Consider the following 25,183-nt stretch of genomic DNA (forward strand, 5'->3'; position numbering starts at 1 on the left):
GCCACGACCACGGCAAAGGTTTAATTTGATGAGGCGAGCTACAGACATAGAGCATACAAAGTGTATAATTAACAAGATTAACTGCTAATTAATGTTGGTCGAATCTTCAAAATAACTGCTCATGAACCACTTAGGCACGATGATTAAGAGAGAAAACTACCAGCCATATTTATACTTCATTGCACATAATGTTTTCCTTTCGATATTCCGAAATGTTGTATGAGACTTTAATTCTTCGTTTAACATCCAGTCAATTGCAGCGTTGATTAAAAGAAAAATCATTTAGAGAAGTATCATCATCAAATTAGAAAAAAAAAAATGGTATATTATCATTTCCCATAATGTGGTAGAATTACCGACAGTTCTTTCTTTTACAATTACCCCACAACACACAAAGGAGAACCAGGAGTACACAGTCTATGTCACAAATACTTATTAACTGTATTTTCACAGCTACTCTATTACATAAAAATGGGCTAAATACGGACGATAGCTTACGTTATCTTCACACCAGTGACTCTGGCATATCTGTAAATATCAAGGGTATATATAACACACGGTCCAAGCAATTCATTTATACACAGAATTCACTCATCCATTAACAGAAGCCTAATACTTTAATGCCATGCATTAATACTGGTTGGACGCGAGGCCTTTAGTATCGCATTTTCTCATCAGAATATAAGAACAAAATGAGTGACACTTCAAACTCTTAAGCCCTGATCCCCTTCCCAAGCAGACTGAACAACCAAATGTTTACCTCATCCAAATAATCATTACAGTGAACATGTTTCGCTGTGTTCCCAGCTATGTCTTCATTCAACATTCTTATTGAAGGAGAATGCTCTTCATTGGGTTGGAATTCTATATATATTTTGCGCTTGATATGTCTAGCAGGACCTAACACCCTATACCAGGCGACGTATGAGGTAGGAGTTAAAAGCCAAAATGACGAAATTTGGTTATAATTTACAGCAACATGGAATGACGCAACGATTGCGGGGACATGCATACATACATGGCCGGGCCCCTCATCACCTTGTAGATGTGAAGGTAAATATCATTTTAGTGATCAATCCACTCGGCTGTGAGGAATGAAGGACAAGTTCTCAAATATCTCTAGAATGGAAGAAATCATAAAATATCTTGCGTGAAGATCACTGTCTGCATAATATGTTGTAACACGACAAGTGGGATCTGTGAATTTGGAGAACACAAGATATTCTCTAGGTAATGAAAAAATCAAATAATTGTTCTTTACCGCATGATAAAGAACTGACAATATATATGTGTGTGTGTGTGTGTGTATGTGTGTGTGTGTGTGTGTGTGTGTGTGTGTGTTGTGTGTGTAAGTGTGTAATGACTTAAAACTGAGAACTGAAATTAGATTTCAGACCAGGCAATGTTAGATTACAGTACAAGTATCACAGTCCCGCTTGAACTTAAGAAAAAAAAAATCCTACCTTTCAATTTTTGTGACGAGTAATGTGACCATACATTCAACAAAGAAATCTGTCCAGCAAACACGAAGAAACCTAGTTCTAACCAATAAATACCCTTAAAGCCAGTATATCTAACCTAACCTAGATAGTTGACGCCATGCATCAACCAAATACTAACTTAAGAGCTACGATATCTTAAAAAAAAAAAGATACAAAACTAATCTCTCATTTATTTTCATAAAACAAAATGTGTTGGTTCTATACTGAGACACTAAATTGGCTGAGCGAACCCATCTCCTCGCCCAATGGCCACTTAGACTGCAAACAGTACAATGTCTACTCATTAGGATTGGAAGAGGCATCCATGAAAACCTGTTGTTTGATATTTATGCTACGCTATCAATAAATATCATAAATCAGTGTGAATTAATTAAGGTTGCTATCACTACGATGCCCTACATCTATCATTCTACATGCGTTGACATTTTTTTTTTACCTTTTATTTCTTCGGATCTAACTACAACCCAGTTTTGTTAAGTTTTTGTGTCCATTCACTGTTGCAAGGTTAGTTAGTCTATACAGTATGCCAGACTGTTGCACAATTGCTCGACTTATCGTTCTACAACGCATAACGTATAACATAAATGTCTATGTGAAAGTATTCATTGCCCTGGCGAAATAATAATAACTATAACTATACAGGAAAACACACATACACACACAGTTCAGTGATACCAGAACATCAAAGAAAATAGTAATCTTTTACGTTTGATGTTACACACATCCTGTATTACTTGTGAGAGTCTGAAAGCACACCAACATAAGGAGGTCTTCACTTAACAAGGCTGGAGGAAGACGCATGTAACGAGATGGGGGGTGAGGGGTGAGGAGTGGGCGGGGACAATTGAGGGAGGGGGGGGGAGGAGTCTTAAAGCTGGCACTGAACTCCTCCCACTCTCGAATTCCCAACGTCCAGTGCAATGTATATAATTAATATCAAGTCTTACAATGACAACCAAGCAGACGACAGGCCAAGACTTAAACGGAAATCAAAAGAAAATTGTCATTTCTTTGATATCCGCTTGAATGACATGCCAACTGAACATTCCAAACGGGTTGACCAACACAGCATTAACAACTGTTCTAATTAACGCTTCGTTCATCCAGGATTACAACGGCAAATAAAGCATGAAATATAGAACGTGTTAAGTATTCCAGAGAGAAATAACAAAAAGAAAATCCACATATATATATTATGAGCCTCTTGATCATGATGTGTGCGCGCGCGCGCGTCAGTTTGCATGTACGTGTACGTACGTAATATGCCTGCGTGTGCCTACATGTGCGTGCGTACTGATGCGTGCACGCGCGTGTGCATATATTCGTGTGTGTGTGTGTGTGTGTGTGTGTGTCGTGACATCACCGCATACCTCGCTGGTTCGGGTCGGGTGTGGCTATGGATCACCTACCAGAAGAAAGTCCCAGCCACGACTCATTGTTCCCTCATTAAGCTTTAACCTCCATAAGACCAGAGTGCGACTGAAGTCCCACTGGATGACGAAACAACGAGGCTTTCCAACCCTATGCCCCGCGCTCCTCCTCCTCCTCCTCCTAGCAACTCCCACTGCAGAAGACGACAGTTTTATTGCAGGCGAGCGAGCGAGGCGGGCAAGCAAGCAGCGGCACGTGGAATCAATAACAACCCAACAGCTGTCAATCACAGAAGTGAGCCACTCACCCTCAGCGACATTGCGTGATGATACGGAAGTATTAATCCTTTATCCGCTTTGGAAGTGACACTCCGCGAGCGAGCGGTTCACCGACACCACCAGCCATTGCCTGTGTTTACAATCAACTGAGCAGCAGACGACACTGCCGGTGGCGCGCAAGTGTCATGGCCGACCCACGCACCACCTGGCGGCCGACCATCCAACCTTTTGGCTTACTGCTGCTGCACCGCCCTCAGTCTGCTGTACACAACCCAGCTGTCTTAAACCACCCCTTACCCCACTCTTAAACAACTTGCTGTTGCTCATTGTCCCCCGGACACAGCAGCGTGACACAGAACGCCCAGGATGCTACGAAAGGCACACAGGAGTACTATTAGCAAGTTGTGGGTCTGGTGACTGACTGCCTTCTACCGTATGATTCATAAAACCATCCAACTCTACCTGTATTTCTCCACCCAGATGGAGAGATGTTAACCCTACGGCCACAGCGATGCTTGTAATACCCACACTGTAATGCCAACTGTGCCACACAGACTGTAAGAGTCATTAGCATCATAGTTTATCGTAATTGCTGATAAAACCAGTCATGTAATGTTTTACATCTTGCGTTACGACTTACGATACACACAATACGGCCATTACACAATTTGCGCCATGCAACCTGTGACGTAGCGTATCACATGATCCGTCTCCATTCACCCCCTCAGTCATGAAGCCCTTAGCGTAACGGTAGTACAGTACGACCTGTGGGTGAAACTGGGTCTACTCTGCAAGTGCCATCGTACTCAAACGTCGCATTGTTGTACTCAAGAACACCTTCGTACTCAAACGTCGCATTGTTGTACTCAAGGAGACAGCACTTGTAATCAAGAGTCGCATTGTTGTACTCAAGAACATCGTACTCAAACGTCGCATTGTTGTGCTCTAGAACACCTTCGTACTCAAGCGTCGCATTGTTGTACTCAAGCGTCACATATTGTACTCATAGGGAACACCTTCGTACTCAGGGGTCGTTGTTCCGTTGTGTTCAAAGAGCTTCTTCAGTATGTCACAACCTACCAACCAATCAGGTTTTAAACCACCTCCTACCGCGTAGACTATGAAAGACACTTTGTCACTTTACAGCCTGCACAGGAGGCAGCAAAGGGAAAAAAGAGAGTCGAAGAGAAAAAGAGGAGAAGAAATAGGTGTATTATGAGCGTAAAGAAAGTTTGAGAGAAAGAGAGAAGAAATAGGTGTGTTATGAAAGTCGGAGAGAAAGAGAGGAGAAGAAATAGGTGTTATGAAAGTCGGAGAGAAAGAGAGGAGAAGAAATAGGTGTGTTATGAAAGTCGGAGAGAAAGAGAGGAGAAGAAATAGGTGTGTTATGAGCGTAAAGAAAATGTATTCAAGTCCATCGACCAGGCACCCTAACTCTAACGAAAATAAAAGCACGATTGCTGAATCTGTGGGTGTAGTTAGTGTGGTTCCGTGGATCACACCCGCCTTGTATGAGTTGCATCGCCTCCCTACATCACCCCCACATTGTCTCTATAGTGTAACACTTCGTCTGTAAGTATATGCACCCGTTCAAATCACTCCTGTTCCTCTTGTCTCTCTCTGTCCCATCACGTTCCATGCTGTAAGTAACCCACTTCGCTTCCCATCCATGGCAGACTTTCCACAAAATGTGTCAACACAGTTAAGAACTGACCAACACTTTACAAACTGTTACACCAAACACTTCTAGAATAAGATAAAAGACTTCTTCTCTCACTATTAATCCTAAACAAACAAGAGGATTATATATTCTAAAATTGTTCCTACTGTTAACTGAAGATGAGGATTTCGCTATCAAAGCTCGTGTGGCTGGATTGATAGCGTATCATCGTACTGATGTTAAAACTTTGCTGTTTCATCTGTATTTATTTATATCCTTGAAAGCAACGTTGAGGTCACACAGTCCGCCGTGGTGTTGGCTGGCGTCAGCTACGCGTCAGTGAGGGAGCCAAGCGTTCGTTCATAACGGCTCATCGTAAGACGTTGTTACTGGGCCGTGAATCCACTCACACTGTTCTGATTACAGTAGTTCCATTTCACCTTTGTATCAGTTTGATGATATGATATTTCCTTTATAGAAAGTTTGATATCTAGGCATTCCATCATCATCACGTATGTCAGTTCCAAAAATTCAGACATCACATATGTTGTATATTATTCTTCTCTGCTCAGTAAATACTTTAACTTATCAGTGTTTTGATCCTGTAACTTTGGCACTGTGAATTGTTCAGTTTTTGATTTTCCTTTTTTTTGTGTATAGTTTAGCAGACGTGGAATATTTCACATCAAAATGATGAATTACATTACTCATGATCTGGTTTATCAATGCTACATTATTTTTCTTTGAAGTTTACACAAAACATCCAAGATAGAGATCACATTTAAAGTCATAATTTGTTAAAAATAAAAACTAACGCTGGCTTAACTTGAGCAGGCTACCAGAGGGAAAATTGGCCCACCTAATTAATTTCTAAGAGCTGATTAAGCTAATCAGCCTACTCACTGATTAACTTGAACTTTGCTCATGAGAAATCGACAGGTTTTTGTGGCCACGTAAGAGTCTAAGGGTTTCGTAAGATATTAAGGTTAGCAAGACTTTGGTAAATGGTTTCTTGGAAACTCTTGAGACGCTGGTAATCAAATACTAAATGTATCAACGTCTTTAATTAATCCACGAGTCATTCTTTCCTGTAACCACCATAGGAATTAGTTGAATGATTATTTCATAGATACAGGAAAACACGAAGATCAACGTGATATTTATATTCTATTTATTTATATGTAATCTTGTATGGAAGGTGTCTGGGGGTATTCAAAATTCTTCGCCTTAGTTCGGTTGAGCGATAACCAGTTCTAGATTTCCGATTATAGTCTCACAATTGTATAAAGTCTCGTCTACTGTAGCCAACCAATTTATTGCCATATATTGTAGGTTTTCCTTGTGTTCGGTATTGTATACATCATCGTCAGTCTCCATACTGTCAAATTCCTCCAACATACAAAAATCATGGCCAGACATTTGTGTTAGGACTACGCTTGCCGTAAATTTTTAAGTCATTACTCGATTCAAGTTTTTGAAAAAAAATTAAATATCCTTTTATGCTTCCTGTTCTTATAATCTAAGTTTCTCATGATCTAGTGTGGTTTGGAACGTTTCCTGATCGTAAAGGCACATTTTCTTTAATTACGTCCTTCCTTATCGTAAAGGCACATTTTCTTTTATCACGTCCATCCTGTGAGGCGCCATCTGTACCTATTCCTACATAACACACAGATTTGCGGAGATGACATACGTGGGGGAACTTGCTACACTTAACCTTACTGAACTGCGTCCGTGGTATGCAGGGACAACAAGTTCTCTTGTACACATTCTGAGACAGTGACCCTCCATCTGTGTTGCCTCCCTTCCTGCGTGGATCCAGATGCGTTCTATTTCATACCAGCGCGAGGTGCGAGGAGGGAACATTCCACCACCACCTCCTCCTCCTCCTGCATGGCCGCCGCTCCTCTTGTCGCTTCCCGCGCCATTACTGGCTGGTCGGTTGTTTGGGCTTTCAGACTATGTCCCTCGGGCTGCATGGATTAATGATAATATTAATATTAATATTAATATTAATAGTAATATCAATATTAATAATAATAATGTTATTATTTCGAAACACTACAACTGTAAAGAACAGCAAAAGAATCTTACAGAAATATCTCAAGGCGAATAGAAAAAACAACAAAAATCATTACCAGTGAATCTTGGAATGAAAGGTATGATGATGAAATATATATATTATGAAAAACGACCCATAAATCCCGTTGTTTTAGGGATTTAAAGCTGTAGAAACATATTTAAAGAAAACGAGGGTTGAAGTACGTTATCCCGTGTCGTGTGTGAGGTTAGCCCTAGTGGGCGGGCGGGCACGACGCACACTGAGTGGTTGGTAACCCTGAGATCCTGTACAGCAGGAGACCCTCAAAATAAGAAAAGTTATTGGAAATAAATATCTCTGAAATGAGTACTGATAAGTTTTCTTAACAGACCAGCGCAGCATATAAAGAAGACATGGGAGTGTTCAAGGGCCACATTAACTTGGAAAATTATCGTAAAACGATAATTTTTCTTTTAGTGTTTCCATATTTTGTAATAAATTTCCACGGTTTTTACCTACCTGAAGTGATACAGGCCATTTTCAGATGTATCTACCAGAATTTTGGTCAGTCTCTGTTGTTGACAAACTGTAATATAAAAATGTGTTTGTTTGTCATTCGTTACATCTGGGAGCGTAAAAGCTTCCCTCCAGTTCTTCCTTGGTCTTCTCTCTCTCTCTCTCTCTTTACTCCTTTATTCTCTATCCTACTTGACAAGCCACGAACGACTTATTTCCTACTTGTGATCTACTACCTGGTGTACGTCAACATCATCTGGTTAAAATCTGGGTTCGTCGATCCTTGTAGTTCCAATACTCCACCATCTCTCTCTCTCACCAGACCAGCTAGCAGCTGCGCATGACCGCACGACAAGATCATCGCTACAGACCTTATCGTGGTCTACGACACCTCCAGTGTTCCTGTACCTACCTCCAGTGTGTTATCTACTTCTCCTCTATCTATTCTGTATTGTTCAGTGATGTCCACTAGACCATCCTAAGTTACTTGGAGCCAAACTATTTTGATTCAGCGAGAGACATCCACACACAAGTTGTAAGACAGCAGTACCTCTTGTCATGTTAACCTTTGTTATTATATGTACACACACACACACACACACAGATATAGATAGATTGATAGATAGATAGATAGATAGAGAGATAGATACATAGATAGAGATAGATACATAGATAGATAGATAGATAGATAGAGAGAGAGAGAGAGAGAGAGAGAGAGAGAGAGAGAGAGAGAGAGAGAGAGAGAGAGACCCCGCCTCCCCTCACGAGGGTGTCCATCTTTCTCGTTACATTCCATCACCAGTGTGTGTGTGTGTGTGTGTGTGTGTGCCCCCCCCCCCCCTCCCCGGGTCGTCAGCAGGCCTGTCCTCCCGTCACTGCTGACAGGAGAGGTCACGTCAAGTGGAGGGAACACACACACACACACACACACAGAGCAGGGAAAGTGTGTCTGGCCGGGCCAGAGTGGAGGGGGGTTTCTAGCATCAACCCTCCGTCATGGTTGTAAAGGTGTGTTACAGTGGAGTTAACGGTGGTGTAACAGTGTTACAGTGGTGTGACAATGGTGCAGCAGCAGCCTTTATATACGTTAGCCCAACAGATCTCATGTTGCTGTGTCCCACCAGCTGTTGTTGTGGTTCAACAGCTGATTAACGAAGCATTCCTATGACCACAGCCACTCAAGTAACCGAGGGAGGAGGATTCTAACAGAAACGTTGCAATCATCCCAACGGTACTGTTCATCTGATCTTCCTGTTAACAGAAATCAGGACAACTGTAGGAACAGGTAACAGCCAATCCATCAATGTTGTTCGATATGGCAAATGCGGTGCTACCGTGCTCCGCCTGCGTGAGGTCCCACAGCAAGCGGGGCTGTAATCACTGCGAGTACAGTCTTCTGAAACAATTTCACACTCCAGAGGAAACCTATAATTTCCCTGCTACTGGAAGTAGCGCAGCCTTGGAGCCCCAACAAGCTCATGTAAAAGAAGAGTTCTTATGGTAATAATCATCTGGCAAGCGTCTGTCTGGCACGAGCCTTCGAGGGGACTGACTGGTGACGTATGACACGACGTTCCAACAATAGCCATTCGTCTTCTGTGATCACAGTCAGCGCCACGATTATCAGGGGAAACTATAGTATATATCACCAGGCGCACAGCTGCTGCTGTCCAAGTCTTGAGTCAAAGCTCAAAGAGAAACTGTTGGTAGATATGATATTAATGGTCAACTGCAAGATAGCAAGCACCACGGTTGCCAAAGTTATCTGAATTTTGCAAAATATTTTAACATCCTAGATCTATTATCTTTAAAAACATTTCCATTAATTTTTTTTTAAAAGGGATACTATTTATTACTAAAGTATTCAAAGACTACAATAACAAGATGTATGGCTGTGTACATATTACATCTCTTTTATCTTACATACATAACCAATTATTTACGCAACCCTACAACTTCTTTTCAAGTGCTGCTGTAGGTTCAAAGCTTCGCTGTACGCGGGAGCAGGCAGAGTACGGTGGTCGACTTTGGGACGAGAATGTCCTTTCCAATCCACTTTCAGTAATAGTTTGGTGAAAGGTGACCTCCCTCTCGCAGTGTTACCACCTGCAATCACCCGTTCAGCTCTTCTCCAACAAACTTAGAAATTCACCAACATAATTCGTGAATAAATGAAGAAATCTGGCTGGCTTCTATTGCGATACTCACCAAGGATTTTCCACCTCAGACAAAAATATCAAATTCACTAACTTTTGTGAAGTTTCGCATGATCGTTACACACACAGAGGAACACTTAGTGTTAACTGCCGTACAATCGTTCTTGGTGTACGCATGCTAACCACCAGTCTGGAAGTCCTTTGTTGCTTGGTTCACAAGACCAGCAGGACCCCATCTTATCTTAGCACTAGAGTTTTACACATCTTTTTTTTCTTTCTTTCGAGGGTATGCATAAAGCACGCTCTGGGAACACAGTTAACTGCTGTAGCTGTGTCATACGAAGAGTGTAGCCTCGTCTACTTTCTCGAACTGTTTAGAAAACTGTTGGGGCTAGGAACAGCTGAACTGACGGTACATATTCCTTTTCCTTTCTAAAAAAAAATCGATTGTTCTTTAGTTATTAACCTCAGGCTACTGAATAACATCTTCGACAAAAGAAATTCACTTGAAGAACAATATCTCGAAGGCCAAGGTACGAAAGACAATGTAACAATATTTACTGTTGATTGGAGTGCACTGGGCCTCCCTCAGCTTTAACCAAAAGCATAACAAATAACTGACAGTATCAGTATCAATACTTTCAGTATATATATAGAGCTGAACAATACCTTTCTTGTAGAACATGATATCCAAAGAAAATGTGACGGTTACATTTCCTCTCGTGTACAACCTTCTTGTCCATCAGTGTGTGAGTGATGCTGCTCTGTGTTCACCGTCCTTTCATTGCCTCGAGCAGTAGTTAAAATCTGTACTGGTGTGTCCCCTATACCCTATGTCCACCTCTCAAACACCAGCAGTCTAGAACCAAGGCTCTGGTTTCTGAGGAACGATACGACATTCTGGTTACGTATGTCATCAATCTGCCTCACCTACAAACTGGAAAGATGCCCACCTAAAGAATTAAGTACAAGACAAAAATGAAAAAATAAAAACTTCGTACATTAAATACTTTAAAAAAATAACCTGTATAATTCAAAAGTCTCAGACTAAAAAGACTATTCTATAAGCTGGGACATATAATTTCCAAGGATAACTCTTGTAACCTTATACAGTGGCGCATTAACTTTATGGTTTGCATTCACAGTCCTTGAATTCACACAGGTTGCGCTTAATCTTCATAATACTCTCTGGACAGATATTAAAGTTAGTATATTACCAATTCCATTTATTCTACGCAAGTTATCTATCTCTGGATCTTTAACCCAACTGGATCTAATAATAAAGAAATCGTGTCCAGAGGCCAGCGTTAGAAAAGGCACTGCGCAGGTCAGGCAAGCTTCTTGCACACTATGCATGTCTTTTTAATTAGCTATCCTTTCTGTATGGTGAATAATATTACACACACTCGCGTCTTCCACTCACCATCACAACCTGTTACTTGCCTGTTTTCCCTGTTCACTGATGCTCCCAGTTCTTCGTTGTCTCCCAACTATTCACCTTCCAAAACGTTGTATATTCTCCCTTGAATTTGCAGTTATTGGTTCACCCGTTCTGTACCACCTTCGTAAAGTCAGCCCCTGCACCCTATTTTCTGCCGGTTTCTCTTGTACATCATCCTCTCTCACTCCTCCTCTACATACGTAACGCCCATATACAATTCTTTTACCAAGATACTTGGCAGCGTTATCCCATTCCTCACTGTTCTAGTTCCACCGGCCACCTTCCCAAACGACAAACACCTGACATGTCAGTTTTGCTTCTCAGAATACCTCCCACTTCTACTTCCTTACCTTCATTTATTCACTTTTTTTTGTACACAATTCCTCCTGCTGGCATCTCCACACAATTTTCCAAGCTCATTCTCGTTGTTCCCACCTGTATATTTTCCTAATAAATCTACAAACCTTTATGACGTGATGATGAAATATTCTGCCAGCAGCTCCTCTCAGCACAATCACATGAAAATCTTGCTCCATTTTCCTTCGCTGGTCAACTAGAGTGTAATAGAATTATTCTCACCACTCTCAGACTCAACTCACGTATAACTTATATAAGATATCGGGTATTCACAGTCGCCAGTTTCTCCAGCACACACACACACACAATTTTCACCCTGGTCACATTACCTACTGTCGCATTCAAATCACCCAGCACCAATACCCCAATCCCTCGCACCAGAGTTGCCGAGACACACACTCAGCTACGCCCAAAACCCTTGCCTCTCTTCCCATCCCTTTTCGTTTACAGATGCTAGAGCAATAACAATCATCCATCTCATGCAATAGTCACCCACAGTGCTCTGCAATCAATAGGAGACACCTCTAAGAATGAGCTGAGCGCCATCTATTGGAAACTCTGGAGCGTCGTGTTGCAGGGGAAGAGGGTGAATTTCATCCAGGCCCCTTCACACTACGGCATTCGCGGGAACGAGGATGCAGACTACCTCGCGGCATTAGGAGCAGCGAAAGACGAGCTCTTCTACAGGTTCCCTCGCACCTTAAGACTTGGATGAGGGAGAGGGAGACCCACAACTACTTCCTATGAAGAAAGGATGATGATATATACCTTCTCCGTTGCGAGTTATCCAAACCTCTGGCGGCGTTCCTCCACGCCACGGGAAGTACGGAACACGCAAGAGATCAGTGCAAACCTCGTTCTCTATAGACTTTGCCTCATATAGATAACTTTGGGAGGCGAATGACAAGACCTTGCAGTGATAACCTGCAATGCCAGTGAAGCGATGAGATCGGTATAATGACCAATAACAGTTGTAGATTGTACAAAAGTGCAAACGACCACACTCGTTCCTTATGTCTTGTAGTGCCTAAAACGAAAAGCACATGGGTCAAATCCCTAAGGATTCTGAATATCTTCTCATTTTGCATAGCTTTAAGTTTTCATCTAGACAGTTCTGTTTCTCTCAGCACTATAGTAACCTAGTGTCAACATTGAAGTGATAAAACACAGAATTGATTGAAAGATTGGTACAGTGATCAATATCAGTTGCATGCAGTGTATAAAATGACCATACTCATACTTTCCAAAGCATGACCACCTGATTGTTTTCCAGTTAGAAAGGATGTCTCCTTGTCCCATGTTATCCATACTTGTACTTTGCAGTTTCCCTGTTTGAGGATGCTTCCTTGCCTTGTGTTGTCAATTGCACATTACCAGTTAGATAGCATAATATCTGGTCACTGATAGGTAGGATTAGCTATTTCTGTTCTTCCTGTCAGACATGTTGTAATCAGAACATTTCAAAAAATTTTCATCTAAACCCTTGTCATACCGTCATGCATAGCATATCAGTGTAGTCTTCATGTATAGTAGACCTACAATCTGGGGGACATTGTCTCTTCATTACAAACCTTTTGTTGTGGGCTTTAAACTTGGTTTTCCAGCAAGTAAATAAAAAGAACTGATATTGAAATTCTAGGTTCATCAGGAGTCAATCCTCCCACAGTATTTCTGCCAGAGGAATCGAGCCTTATTTTCATTGCTGTCTCATGACTAAGTAAGACATTAGCTCAACTGTTTCTACATATCCTTTAGGAACCTTTCTTAAATGTCAATGAAAGTCATTACCGAATTTCTACCAGAGGCTTAATCCCCTCCTCGCCAGGGCCTCTAGGTATTATCATAGCACTATATCACACTTTTAAATTACATTAGCTAATCTTTCTTCGATATGCTCTTCACTTTAACATGTATTTCTTGCATTTCCTAATGGGAAACAATCTGAGGACTTTCATATCCATATAATCCACACACAAAAAAGTAGCCCACCACTTAATGGATAACCCACTCAGTCCCTTAGACAAAAATAGTTTGCTTGCTCAATGACTGCAACTGAGATGTCACGGCAACAGGGTAGGATGAAACATTAAAACATTTCACATTCCTACCTGATGCTTCAGTTACTTGCTTATCACATGCATTCAGTTCTCTATACATAATTAGATACTACAGCGAAATATGACTAACCCATCTAATGGAATTACCCGAGAACTTTGCTTTATCAGCATCTAATAGATTTATCGCTCTACTAATCATATTTTGATTCAAAACTATGTACATTTTTTCATACTTAAACTCAAGTTTCCTGTGTCTACAAGGTAGCACCAGGAACAAAGTGAGGCTGCATCCACTTTAGATTAATTTTCTGGCAGTCGTGTAATGCACTAAAACCCAGCTCCCTGTCCACAACCAAGGATCACAGAATCTCCAAGGTTTACCCTGGACACTTAACATGCCCTGGTTCAGTCCACTGACAGCTCGTTAACCCCAGTACACAACATTGTTCCAATACACTCTATCCTGGGCATATCTTTCACCGTCATGGCCCAGATCACTCAAAATCTTTTTCCACGCCATCTTTCTATCTCCAATTTGGTCTTCCTGTTCTTGCTTCCTCCACTTGACACATCTGTCCTCTCTGTCCACTTTTCCTCACACATTCTCTCCATATGTCCAAACTGACACAACCTTTTCAGTTCTCAACTACATTCATAGAACAAATTCATGAAAGTCAATACAAGCAGTTAAATTATTCTAACAGAGAAAAATGAAGCTCACAAGATAAAAAATACTTAACTTACAATGCTCATCATAAAGAATAACAAGGTGCAAGTACCATATATCTCGAATCAGTGGCTACACAATCAAAAAGCTATGACAAGTGCAGTGGCTTCTCTTTTTGTTAAGGATACAAAAGTATATGATTCAGAGTATAGTCAATTGCTGAACTATGAATCTATGCCTCCAAGTGTTCATGATGTACTGGCAAGAAGACACTCACTGGCCGAATTAATGTCTGAACTGTCACCAAAATTGTAACTATGCAAGAATTCAAGTTTTGAGGGCTGCTTCTCAAATTATCTGCAGGATCCACAGCTACTGTTATCAAATCCATGTTTGGGAATAAGCAATAAATAATGAGAGGTTACTCGATCTGTAAATTTCTAAAGTAGTCAATTTAAATTTGTCATGTAATCAAGCCTGACCCTAACCTGGCAATCACATACATCTCCATTTTCCATATTCTACAATTATCTATTATCCACCAATGCAATGCTTCCATCTTTAACAATTTTACCTGTTGCAGCCTCCCTGACAATTCTATCCATATACCATGGCCAATCACATCCATCAATACCCATCAGTCCATATACTTAGCCACTTGCATCCATACCTACATGCCCAATAATAATATACTTGTTACATTCTCAAATAATAATGTGCTTGTAACTACTTCCGTACCATCAACATGACATATCCCCAACCAATCAACTCATGTTATGTTTATTCTGTAACCTGCCTTGAGCTAAAGTAAGGGGGAATAAAAACTTGAGAACCCATTTCTATCATTCATGGTCTTATCCCATTTCAAGCATGTAAATGAAACATGATTTTCCACTTAAATATGTTCTTAAAGTTTTGGGGGAGCCCCTTTACTCCTGTACAGCAAATTATACTATGCACTTCACAGAAAAAAAAAAAGTTAATGACATTCTCTACTTGAGAATTCATACTTGTACCATACAGCAATACCAACGTACTTGGACATTTCATCATCATGCCACAGGTTCTTGTCAGTTCACGCTGGGTATTGCACTTAAACTTTTTCAGAGCCATAATGGTAAACTATTCTATTGACCTGAAACAATAAAGACCCCCCAATGAAATTCAGTATAGTCATCCAAGCTTCCTAACTCCCCCTAATAATAAGTTCTCTTTTCATTTCCTCTATATATATCATTTATTATTTCCTAGAGTCTATATCTTTGTTCCCATTATGCAAGCTTCCCACTTTTATAAACTAATAATCTCCAATCTGCATTAACCAAAGATATTCTTTTTCAACCTTTTCCCTACATCTTTACCCAAGTTTTCTTTTAATATATAGAATATGTTTGATATGCCACGTTTCTGTAGCAATTCAAAAATTTTTAGTTCTTCCATTCCCTCTTCTGTTATAACGTACATCTCAACTACCATGCCAATACCCCTACTTTTCGGTCCTGGAAGTTGTATAAAAAATTATTTCAGCTTTGCATTTAAACTCAGTATACCCATATTGTCTCTCAAATTAATCTCTACTACAGTTAAGGAGTTACTGGTACACTAAATGGGACAATGTAGAGAGTAGATGTTCATCTAAGAACATTCTTTCAAAATTCATAGATAGAGAGTAGAGAAGGATACCGAAACCTTTTTGAAAAAAGAGCATATATATATTAGAAGCAGTGGTAACAAAGCTATTACAATGATTTACCAAGCATACAGGTTACACCATGTATCCATAGTTTATATCAGGCAATTTTATAACAGGCATGTAAAATGGAGATCTTCATAAACACTTGATTAATCTACACTTAAGAAAATGCAACACCTTGATCAACCCCCCAAACAGCATTTAATATTTTCTATGGAAACCCAGTATTTTGAAGTGTCCAAAAAGAGGTCTCTAATGAGACTCAACAGGACTTCGGTGCAACAAAACAGCCATCGAATACATTGTTAAAGCTCTGAGTAATACAGTGACACTGGTACAAAATAATGCCTAACAACCTAAAACTTAGAAATCGCAAGTGAGTACAGAACCGTGCATTATATCACAATTAAGAGAACTTTTTTCAAGTGCCCTTGAGAACCTACCATACTGGTCCTATAATGAATGGGAGGCTTTTGGCAGGTCTCCCCCAACTTAAACTCCTCTCCTTAATTATCGACATGAAGAATGGGCAACAGCCGTTATTTACAGGTAGTGAACATACTCTTGTAATATAATAATATTCTTTGGAATAAAGGACATAAATCTTTAATAAAATGGAAGTGAACAGATCTAAAACAAGTAATTGCCCATACAAGAGATTTACTAATTATATTGGGTATTTAGCAACTTTGGTGACATCTGTTAATTCCATGTAGAAAAAAATCAATTATCTCAAAACTCAATTTTCTTCCATGTATAACCACAACAAAAATCCCCACTGGGTTGACAATCCTGCCACAAACTTTTCAAGACAACTATTGGTCAAGATGCTTTTCATACTTAAAGAATTAAATATCATAAAACTAATGCCACCAAAGTTGTTGTTTAGTAATGTTCCAGAAATCGCCAGAAATTCCGCTCCTTCTTCAAGTCAATGTAGAACTTCCTACGGTTTGCCATAAGTCACTGCTGTTTACACTCTGCTGGCTGCTGATCTTTGGCTGTCTTGTCTTTCGCTGGATCATAATCTGGATCATCTTCCTCTTCATCATCACCTTCCTCTCCTTAAAACAAGCAATAAATTCGAAATTTAACAAATCAGGAATTAATAAATGCTATAAAATATACTGAAAATCAAATCAGATTAAATTGGATATCTCATGAAATATAGTAAAGGTTTGTTGTTCAAAATTTTCATAAAAAGTATTAAGGCTAAGAAGCACTAGATCGGTCTCATTCATAGTAAATCAAAATATTTAGCACAAGTTTAAAATGAAATACTTGCTGCAGCAAACTTTGGTCAGTATCAGAAGGCAGTGTGCAGCTTTTAAGCAACTAGGTTATGCTAAGACTTTCCTTCCAACTGTTTAAGAGGAATTTTACCAATGAGAAGGTTTAGCCTATTGAAAACCCATGGTCCACACCAATTTCAACATATGTAGAGGTTGATTTCACTTACCAGTTTTAATGAATCTGTGCCACACTTTCCAGGATATTCATCAAAATTTTGTTAATAAAATCAACCTACTCCCATGTTTTATCAGCAATGGGCCAAATATTTCATGTAAGACCATACCCATGCATTTTCTTCACACCACTACAGTTACAGCAAAGCATCTATCTATTATGTTTATATCCAAGCTTTTAGGTGACCATCTGCCAACATGCAAAGAACCAACATCTATTACAAATATCATCTATAAAACTCTCAAACTCTCAAAAACTAAGTTAGTGTCTTGTTAGTATACCTGAACTTCTGGGTGATGCTATGATGCTACACTGAACTGATTATTGACCCTGTGAATATAACAATCCTTGACATATCAGCAAAATTTATAATGGGTAAGACTAGTACTTCTGTGATTCTTAAACTAGGGTGGAACAACAAACCTTCAAGTATAAAAACTGCCACAACATCCATCACAAATCCTACAAACCTTAAATACAGTCTTCAGCCTGACAAAGAATATTTCACTGTTGCCAGTGTTACCCACACATCTTGTTTCCTGGAACTTTGTTAAATTAACCAAACATGGGGTATAGGGAGGAAAAGTTTTAAAGGGAAATCTAATACATCTACACCTTAAACCAAATATCAGAGTTTGAACCTAAGCCTTTATTCTTCCTGAAAGTTTTCCATGCCATGAATTAAAAAGGCATGGATGTACATAACTAGAGCACATCTCATGTAAGAAGCTTTCAGAAGGCCAGATACACAGGTAAAAAATTATTGTTCACATTTACTGTAACACCACAACCCTCATTCTAGCTAGTGAGACACATTTCATCATGACTCCATAGTAATTACAAGTTTCTGTGCATCAACTGGATTTTGATGAAACATTTGAGTTATTCTAAGGTCAGACCAAAGTGATATTACCCATTCGTATGAAATAATTTCATTCATGACATAACCTTAATGTGGACTTGCCATAAAAAATTCACATCAACCACTTAAAAAATAAACCAAGGTAAAACAATTTATCCATTTCTATCTCCATAAATTCTGTAATTGGTTCTAAACAGACATCCCTGCACTTCCACCATCATAAACTCTATAATCCTACTCCAGAACAGGGATAAGTCAGTTAACATACAATTTTATAAATAGGACTGTAACCTGAAAACAAACTTATTTGAAGGACAGTAATTAACCATATGACAAAATTCAGAAAACCTATGTAAGGTTAACTGTCCACATTCTGAGAAACATAGACATTTATAATAAAAGGAATTGTCTACAAGCTAAAGACAGAGCAGACAAGAAATGTTTACTAATATCTGGGGGAAAAGAAAAAATATCTAGTCCTTATCACAGCCAACAAACCATATCACAATACCTGTTCCATATTTACAAAATACTCCCACAGGTTTTAAACAATGTATTTCATGCATGGCACTTCATGTAGGTAGCTACAGATTTCAACCATCAACTGGAATGTTTTTCCTTGGGATGGAGAAATACTATACACAAAATCTTTGAGTGTTGTAGGTGCTTACAAAGGGTAGGAGCAGGGTGCATGATATCCTCCTCTGCTGTGACAGTTCTAACAGTAGATGTATGAAGAGCAAAGCAAGGACTATTCTTCAAAGGCTCTGAATATGAGTGATCATGGCTAGGATGAAAAGATGGGAAAGCTAGATGTTATGCAAGAGAAACCTGTATATTCTAGCTTAGATTTTAAGCGCAACAAAGTTGAAAGGTCAAGAGGGTAGCTAAAAAGTAAAAGTAAGCGACTTCAAGGTCAATGTGAATTTGAATTAAAGATCTTGCGGGGCAGGTAAAAAATAGCAAGAACCATGAAATAGAGGGTGAAAGAATAGAATGCATTTTGAGAAGAGTAAAGCAAGTGCTTTAGCAGTTTTTATGCAAGGGATTGAACTGTGCTATTATAGGATCTATATGCAAGGATGTAATGTGGTAATGTTATCAAGGAGCAATAGATTCCTGTGAATAAAAATGTGGTAATTAAGAAATACATGGATCACAAAAAGGTGCTTTCATAAGAAAAAATGGGAGGGGCCAAAATTCAACAAGCACTAACGGACTGTGTAAACTAAAAGATCCGTTGAGGAGAGGCTGTCTAAGAGTAAAAGTTTGGAGAGGGTCAAGTGAAAAATATGGTCATTCCTTAGTAGCGTCAATGTTAGAGCTGGGTTCAACTAGAAAGGAAATCATACACAAGTGAATGACTTGTAAAATTAAAAAAGCTTTGAAAAGTGAGGCATGGAGATAAAATCAAGACTGAATGAAGAAAGCCACTGGACAAGAGTAAATGAAAACATGCATGATTGTGGTGAAATGTGAACACAGTCATGCCAATATAGGTGGGGGGGAGTGTATGGACAGTATTTGCATGGGAAGGAGTGCGATAGAAAGGTATGAGATGAAAAGAGGGGAGCTGAAAATCCAAGGAAAGAATATCCATGAAATTCGCTAAAAACTGAGGAGGAAAGAATATCAATGAAATTCACAGAAAATAAAATGTTTTGAAAGCAGGTGAATAGTATGAGAACAGTGAAAGTGAAGAGCAGAAAAATGTGAAAAGGACAAAGTGATCACTCTACCACCAAAATGACTCTAACCAATTATGCATAGTCTGCTTTTTCCCCTCAAACTTCTAGGCATGCTTCTTCAGTATGTAAAGATGCCCAATGTTACAATCAACTATAAAGGGCATTGGGAAAAATCCTGGTGTATCAATTACTGAAACGACATGAGGGAAGGTACAGCCCTCGCGATTCCAGAAATTTGTATTGGTTATTTCCAGAACAAGCATGTGAACTCAGCAAGGTCCAGAAAACTGACACCCTAATGCATTTCATTAATGACTAATAATGACTGGCGCTCTTGAGCTGTCATTAAAAGAACAGCATTTCAATCAGAGTGATCTTGAATATGATAAAGAATATACCAGTGAAATATTCTAGAAAGTGCCTTTAAAAGTTTCAGATTCACACAATGATAAACCAAACATTGTACATTGGATATCAGTACATAATGTTGCGAATACTTTCCATATATCAAAATTGTGTTAACAAATTACATGTAAAACATACAATGAACTAAGAAACATTCCACATACTTTTTAACTATTATTCACTGCATCAACACAATCCAAAATAAAAACAAACATAACTAAGCATGTAGTTGGTTAAGGCAGGCTAGGAGCTGACTGATGTGCCAAAATCAGTCGTGATAAGCCAGCCAAAGCAATGCCCTGCTGGCATTTGGTTTATGTCTACACAGCAACAAAGTTAGCATGTATATATTTCTTTCAACTTCAATTATTTTTTTTCATTATTGTTAACCATTCCCTGTGACAGCCATGAACAAAGAACAGCCTCATTTGCTCACATCAACTCTGTCATATATAATGCACCAAAACTTGAGCCCCCAAACCATACCCAAGCCCCACAGACTTTCCTATGGTCTCCCCTGACTTGAGACACCCTGGCTCAGTCCACTAAGAGCACACCATCCCATGAATACAGAACCATTACCTCTCATAACTTAATCCCATGCACATTTTACACTCTCCGGCACTGTCAGGCCTTGAACACTAAATCTTTTCTAACCCATTCTTGGATCTCCAATTTGGATTCTTCTGCTCCTTGTCCCATCCATTTCTGATACATATACCCTCTTTATCAACCTTACCTCACTCTCATCATCTCCATGTTTAAACCATCTCAGTAAATTGTCTTAACCTCTCTCATGCATACCCTCCATACCATAACTCTTTTCCTACCACTTCTTATTCAGCCAACCCTCTTCATACTGAACATTGTCCACAAGCATTTAATTTCTAAAACATTCACCCTCTTCTGAACTTTCTTCTACAGAGCCCATGTCATATCAACTCAACAACATTGGGACCACCACACCACCAAACATGTTCATCTTTGCACTAAGAAAATTACCACTCCATAGGAGGTATGGACCTCTTCAAAATGCCAAGGAACCAAGTCCCCTCATACACTCTACAGCTCACTAAAAGAGATGGAAATAATGTGTATGTACATATTCATCTATCAATTTAATATACTTTGCTGTTTCACATGTCACAGGTAGTGCCAGGAACATACGAAGAAAGACGCATCCCCTCATATACACACATGCTTATACATGTACACATACATAACATATACACATGTGCATACACATACACAGCCATATACATATATACAAATGTACATATTCATACTTCCTTGCCTTCAATCCATTCCCAACACCACATTGCCCCGCAGGAAACAGCATCGACATCACCAACTTCAGCAAGACTTCAGCAAGTACCACCAGGAAAACAGACCAAAAAAAGGCCACATTTGTTCACACTCAGTCTCTAGTTATCACATGCAATACACCAAAACAACAGCTCCCTATCCACATACAGGCCCTACAGACCTTTCCAAGGTTTACCCCAGATGTTTCACACGCCCTGGTTCAGTTCACTGACAGCACGTCAACCCGGGTATACCACATTGTTCTAATTCACTCTATTCCTTACACGTTTCTCACCCTCCTGTATGTTCAGGCACCAATCGCTCAAAGTCTTTCTCACTCCTTCCTTCCACCTCCAATTTGGTCTCCTGCTTCTTGTTCCCTCCACCTCTGACACATATATCCTCTTCGTCAACCTTTCCTCACTCATTCTCTCCAAATGTCCAAATCATTTCAATACACCCTCTGCTGATCTCTCAAACACACTCTTTTCAAAACCACAAATCTCCAGAGCAGAAGAAAAAAAACAGTAAGTGAAATTGGGGTATCATGTCAGGAGCCTAAGAAAGAGAGAGAGAGAGATAGAGAGATAGATAGAGATAGAGAGAGGGGAATGTTCAAATTACAGAGGTCCTCTTAATTCTTTGTGTGTACGATATAAAATGTATAATCAATAATTTTCATGTTACTTATTTCACACCGTACTCGTTTATTGTTTCACATGTATATATTAAGTTATCTACTTCATATGCAATTGATGCAATACAAATAGTTTTTCTGTCCCTGTTAACTGTCACTGCTGTCCCTCCAATGTATCACAATTATAATACTTGCACTTACCCCAAAGCTTCCTATTGTTGTTCAGAGTTATGGTTGGTGATACGACAATACCCCTCTAAAGATGATGACATGAATTTGTCACCAAAAGACTCAGGGAAGAGGATGGCTGCCATATCTTATCTTTTCCATTACTTAATTCTGTCCAACACCTGAACAATGCTGAGATCCCCAGTCTCACCTGAGGCATTACTTTCATCCAACTGTACAGGAGGCACATACAATTCATCAATATCACTGTCAGAATGACTTTCAAACAACATGCGATTAATTTTCATGTTAGTTATTTTACTGCCATTACAGCGAGATTTGATTTTCCCTTTATCAATGTGGCCTCCAAATGGGAAAGGGCTGAATGTTCACCCATGTCCTACTTCTTTACTTTTTTCACACATCCTCCAAATATAAAAATACTCAAACTTGTCATCCTTCACAATACATTATCTGGGCGAAACAGAACAGGCAGTAGCTGACGACAATAGATCAAGTAATCCAGTGGACCAAAGGATCTACATCTATACTGTCAAGTCACGCAGGATGAAGCTGGCTTGCTGTGACTGGGGAAACAGTCAAACCGTTGGTAGCTATGTTGACCCCATGCTCCACCCACTAGACTCAGTGAATAGGTATGCATCATATACAGGTTTTGAAACACCATAACAGTACATACTTGAAGTGTGTGTGTGTGTGTGTGTGTGTGTGTGTGTCAGGTTTTGAAACATCATAAGAGTACATACTTGAAGAGTGTGTGTGTGTGTGGCCTGTGTAACAAGATGAGCGTTCACTTATTTTTCTAATGTTATCGTTGAACACACAACTTATCACCCAGGCAAACATCCCTCCAACACACAACATCCACTTAACCACAAGGCATCCCCACTTTCCCTTTAACAGTCAGGACAGTGGGTAGTACATACTAACCCCCTCCCCTAACCACAGGGCACCTCCCCACTTTCCCTTTAATGATCAAGCCATTGTGTAGTTGAGAATGGCACAGATGGAATTTTTGTGGTGGGGTTGGGATTAAAAACACTATCAACTGTTTGCACCTGATGAGGCCGATTGTCTGTGAAACATGCAGTGATGCATGTGTAGAAAAATTACATGTAAAATAAAGTTATTTGAACTCCTACTGAATTGCAATTTCACCTTCATAACTATCATTATGGACAAGTGTGATCAACAAACACATCATTTAGTATTTTTTCTATTATACTTGACTGCCATTTCCCGCACCAGTGAGGTAGTGCCAGGAATCAGAGAGAGAGGCCCATCTGCATATAAACACACACATATACATACATGTACATATAAACAAACATTCATACTTGCTTGCCTTCATATACATATTCGTGTTACTGTTGTTATACTTGATAGCTGTTTCCTGCATCAGTGTCAAGAAACAGATGAAGAAAGGCCCATCCACTCACACATGTCGACCCTGGTATACCACATTGTTCCAATTTACTCTATACCTTGCATGCCTCTCATCTGATTGCAACCTTGGTATACCACATTGTTCCAATTTACTCTATACCTTGCATGCCTCTCATCTGATTGCAGTGTCCCACGTGAGTCAACACCAGAAATAGATGAAGAAGGGCCAAACCGACTCACATCATTTCTCTAGCTCCCATGTGCAATGCACTGAAACTACAGACCACCATTCACAACCATGCCCTAAAGACCTTCCTATGGCTTTTCCTGGCCACTTCACACGACCAGTTTCAACTGCTGCCAGCATGTTAACCTCTGTATACCACATAATTCTGATTCACATCACCATCTTGTGCAAACCTTTCACCCTCCTGCATGCTCAGGCCCTGATCACTCAATATATTTATACATTTGTTTGACTACTTGACTACTTGACTACTGTTTCCTGCATTAGCTAGGTAGAGCCAAGAATAAACAGAAAGGCTGCATATACTCGCATCATCACTCTAGCTCTCAAGTGTAATGCATGAAAACCACAGGTTAGTATCCACAACCAGGCCCCACACACCTTCCCATTGTTTATCCCAAACACTTCACATGCCCTGGTTCAGTTCACTGACAGCGCTTCAAGCCCCCGCTTCTGACACATTTATCCCGTCAAACTTTCTTCATTCATTCTCCCGACATGTCCAAACCATTTCAGCACACCCTCTTCAGTTCTCTCAATTTTCACGTCTCTTACCCTTTCATTTCTTAATCGATCAAACTACCTTATACCACATAACATTGTCAAACATTTCATTTCTAACATCCACCCTCCTCTCCACAACTTTATTTAAAGTCAATGTCTCATGTTATCCCATTTATAAACAGATTAAGCTTGATGACATCATACACCCCTACCACAGACCAAACTTCACTTTGGAACCATTCATCTCTTCCTACACCTTGATAAAAACTTTGTTTCATTTCCCCATGGATAAGAGAGAATTTACCAGGCAAGGCACTCAATTTTGATATTTTTCAATGTTTTTTTTTTTTTTTTTTTTTTTTTTTTTTTTTTTTTTTTTTTTTATATACTTTGTCGCTGTCTCCCGCGTTTGCGAGGTAGCGCAAGGAAACAGACGAAAGAAATGGCCCAACCCCCCCCCCCATACACATGTACATACACACGTCCACACACGCAAATATACATACCTACACAGCTTTCCATGGTTTACCCCAGACGCTTCACATGCCTTGCTTCAATCCACTGACAGCACGTCAACCCCTGTATACCACATGACTCCAATTCACTCTATTTCTTGCCCTCCTTTCACCCTCCTGCATGTTCAGGCCCCGATCACACAAAATCTTTTTCACTCCATCTTTCCACCTCCAATTTGGTCTCCCTCTTCTCCTCGTTCCCTCCACCTCCGACACATATATCCTCTTGGTCAATCTCT

General features: G+C 39.7%; 2 protein-coding genes across 10 annotated transcripts in view; both read right to left on the minus strand.

Moving 5' to 3' along the window:
• LOC139756097 (uncharacterized) overlaps window positions 1-3,299 on the minus strand; it is a 227,362-nt gene extending 224,063 nt beyond the window's left edge. The window contains exon 1 of one of the 2 annotated variants that reach the window (XM_071675155.1): window positions 3,181-3,299. In XM_071675155.1, coding sequence (XP_071531256.1) covers window positions 3,181-3,192 — 12 coding nt within the window. In that variant the 5' untranslated portion in view covers window positions 3,193-3,299. The remainder of the gene's footprint in view (window positions 1-3,180) is intronic. The other variant, XM_071675154.1, reaches the window with a different exon arrangement.
• Window positions 3,300-15,736: 12,437 nt separating this feature from the next.
• LOC139756098 (nucleosome assembly protein 1-like 1) overlaps window positions 15,737-25,183 on the minus strand; it is a 78,406-nt gene continuing 68,959 nt past the window's right edge. For 6 of the 8 annotated variants that reach the window (XM_071675158.1, XM_071675164.1, XM_071675160.1 and 3 more), the window contains one exon: window positions 15,737-16,803. In XM_071675158.1, the coding sequence (XP_071531259.1) occupies window positions 16,703-16,803 (101 nt within the window). In that variant the 3' untranslated portion in view covers window positions 15,737-16,702. Of the gene's footprint in view, window positions 16,804-17,487; window positions 17,537-25,183 lie in introns of all 8 variants that reach the window. The other 2 variants (XM_071675163.1, XM_071675165.1) reach the window with 1 other exon arrangement.

The sequence above is a fragment of the Panulirus ornatus genome, chromosome 20 (genome assembly GCF_036320965.1).
Source record: "Panulirus ornatus isolate Po-2019 chromosome 20, ASM3632096v1, whole genome shotgun sequence".
Lineage (NCBI taxonomy): Eukaryota > Metazoa > Arthropoda > Malacostraca > Decapoda > Palinuridae > Panulirus > Panulirus ornatus.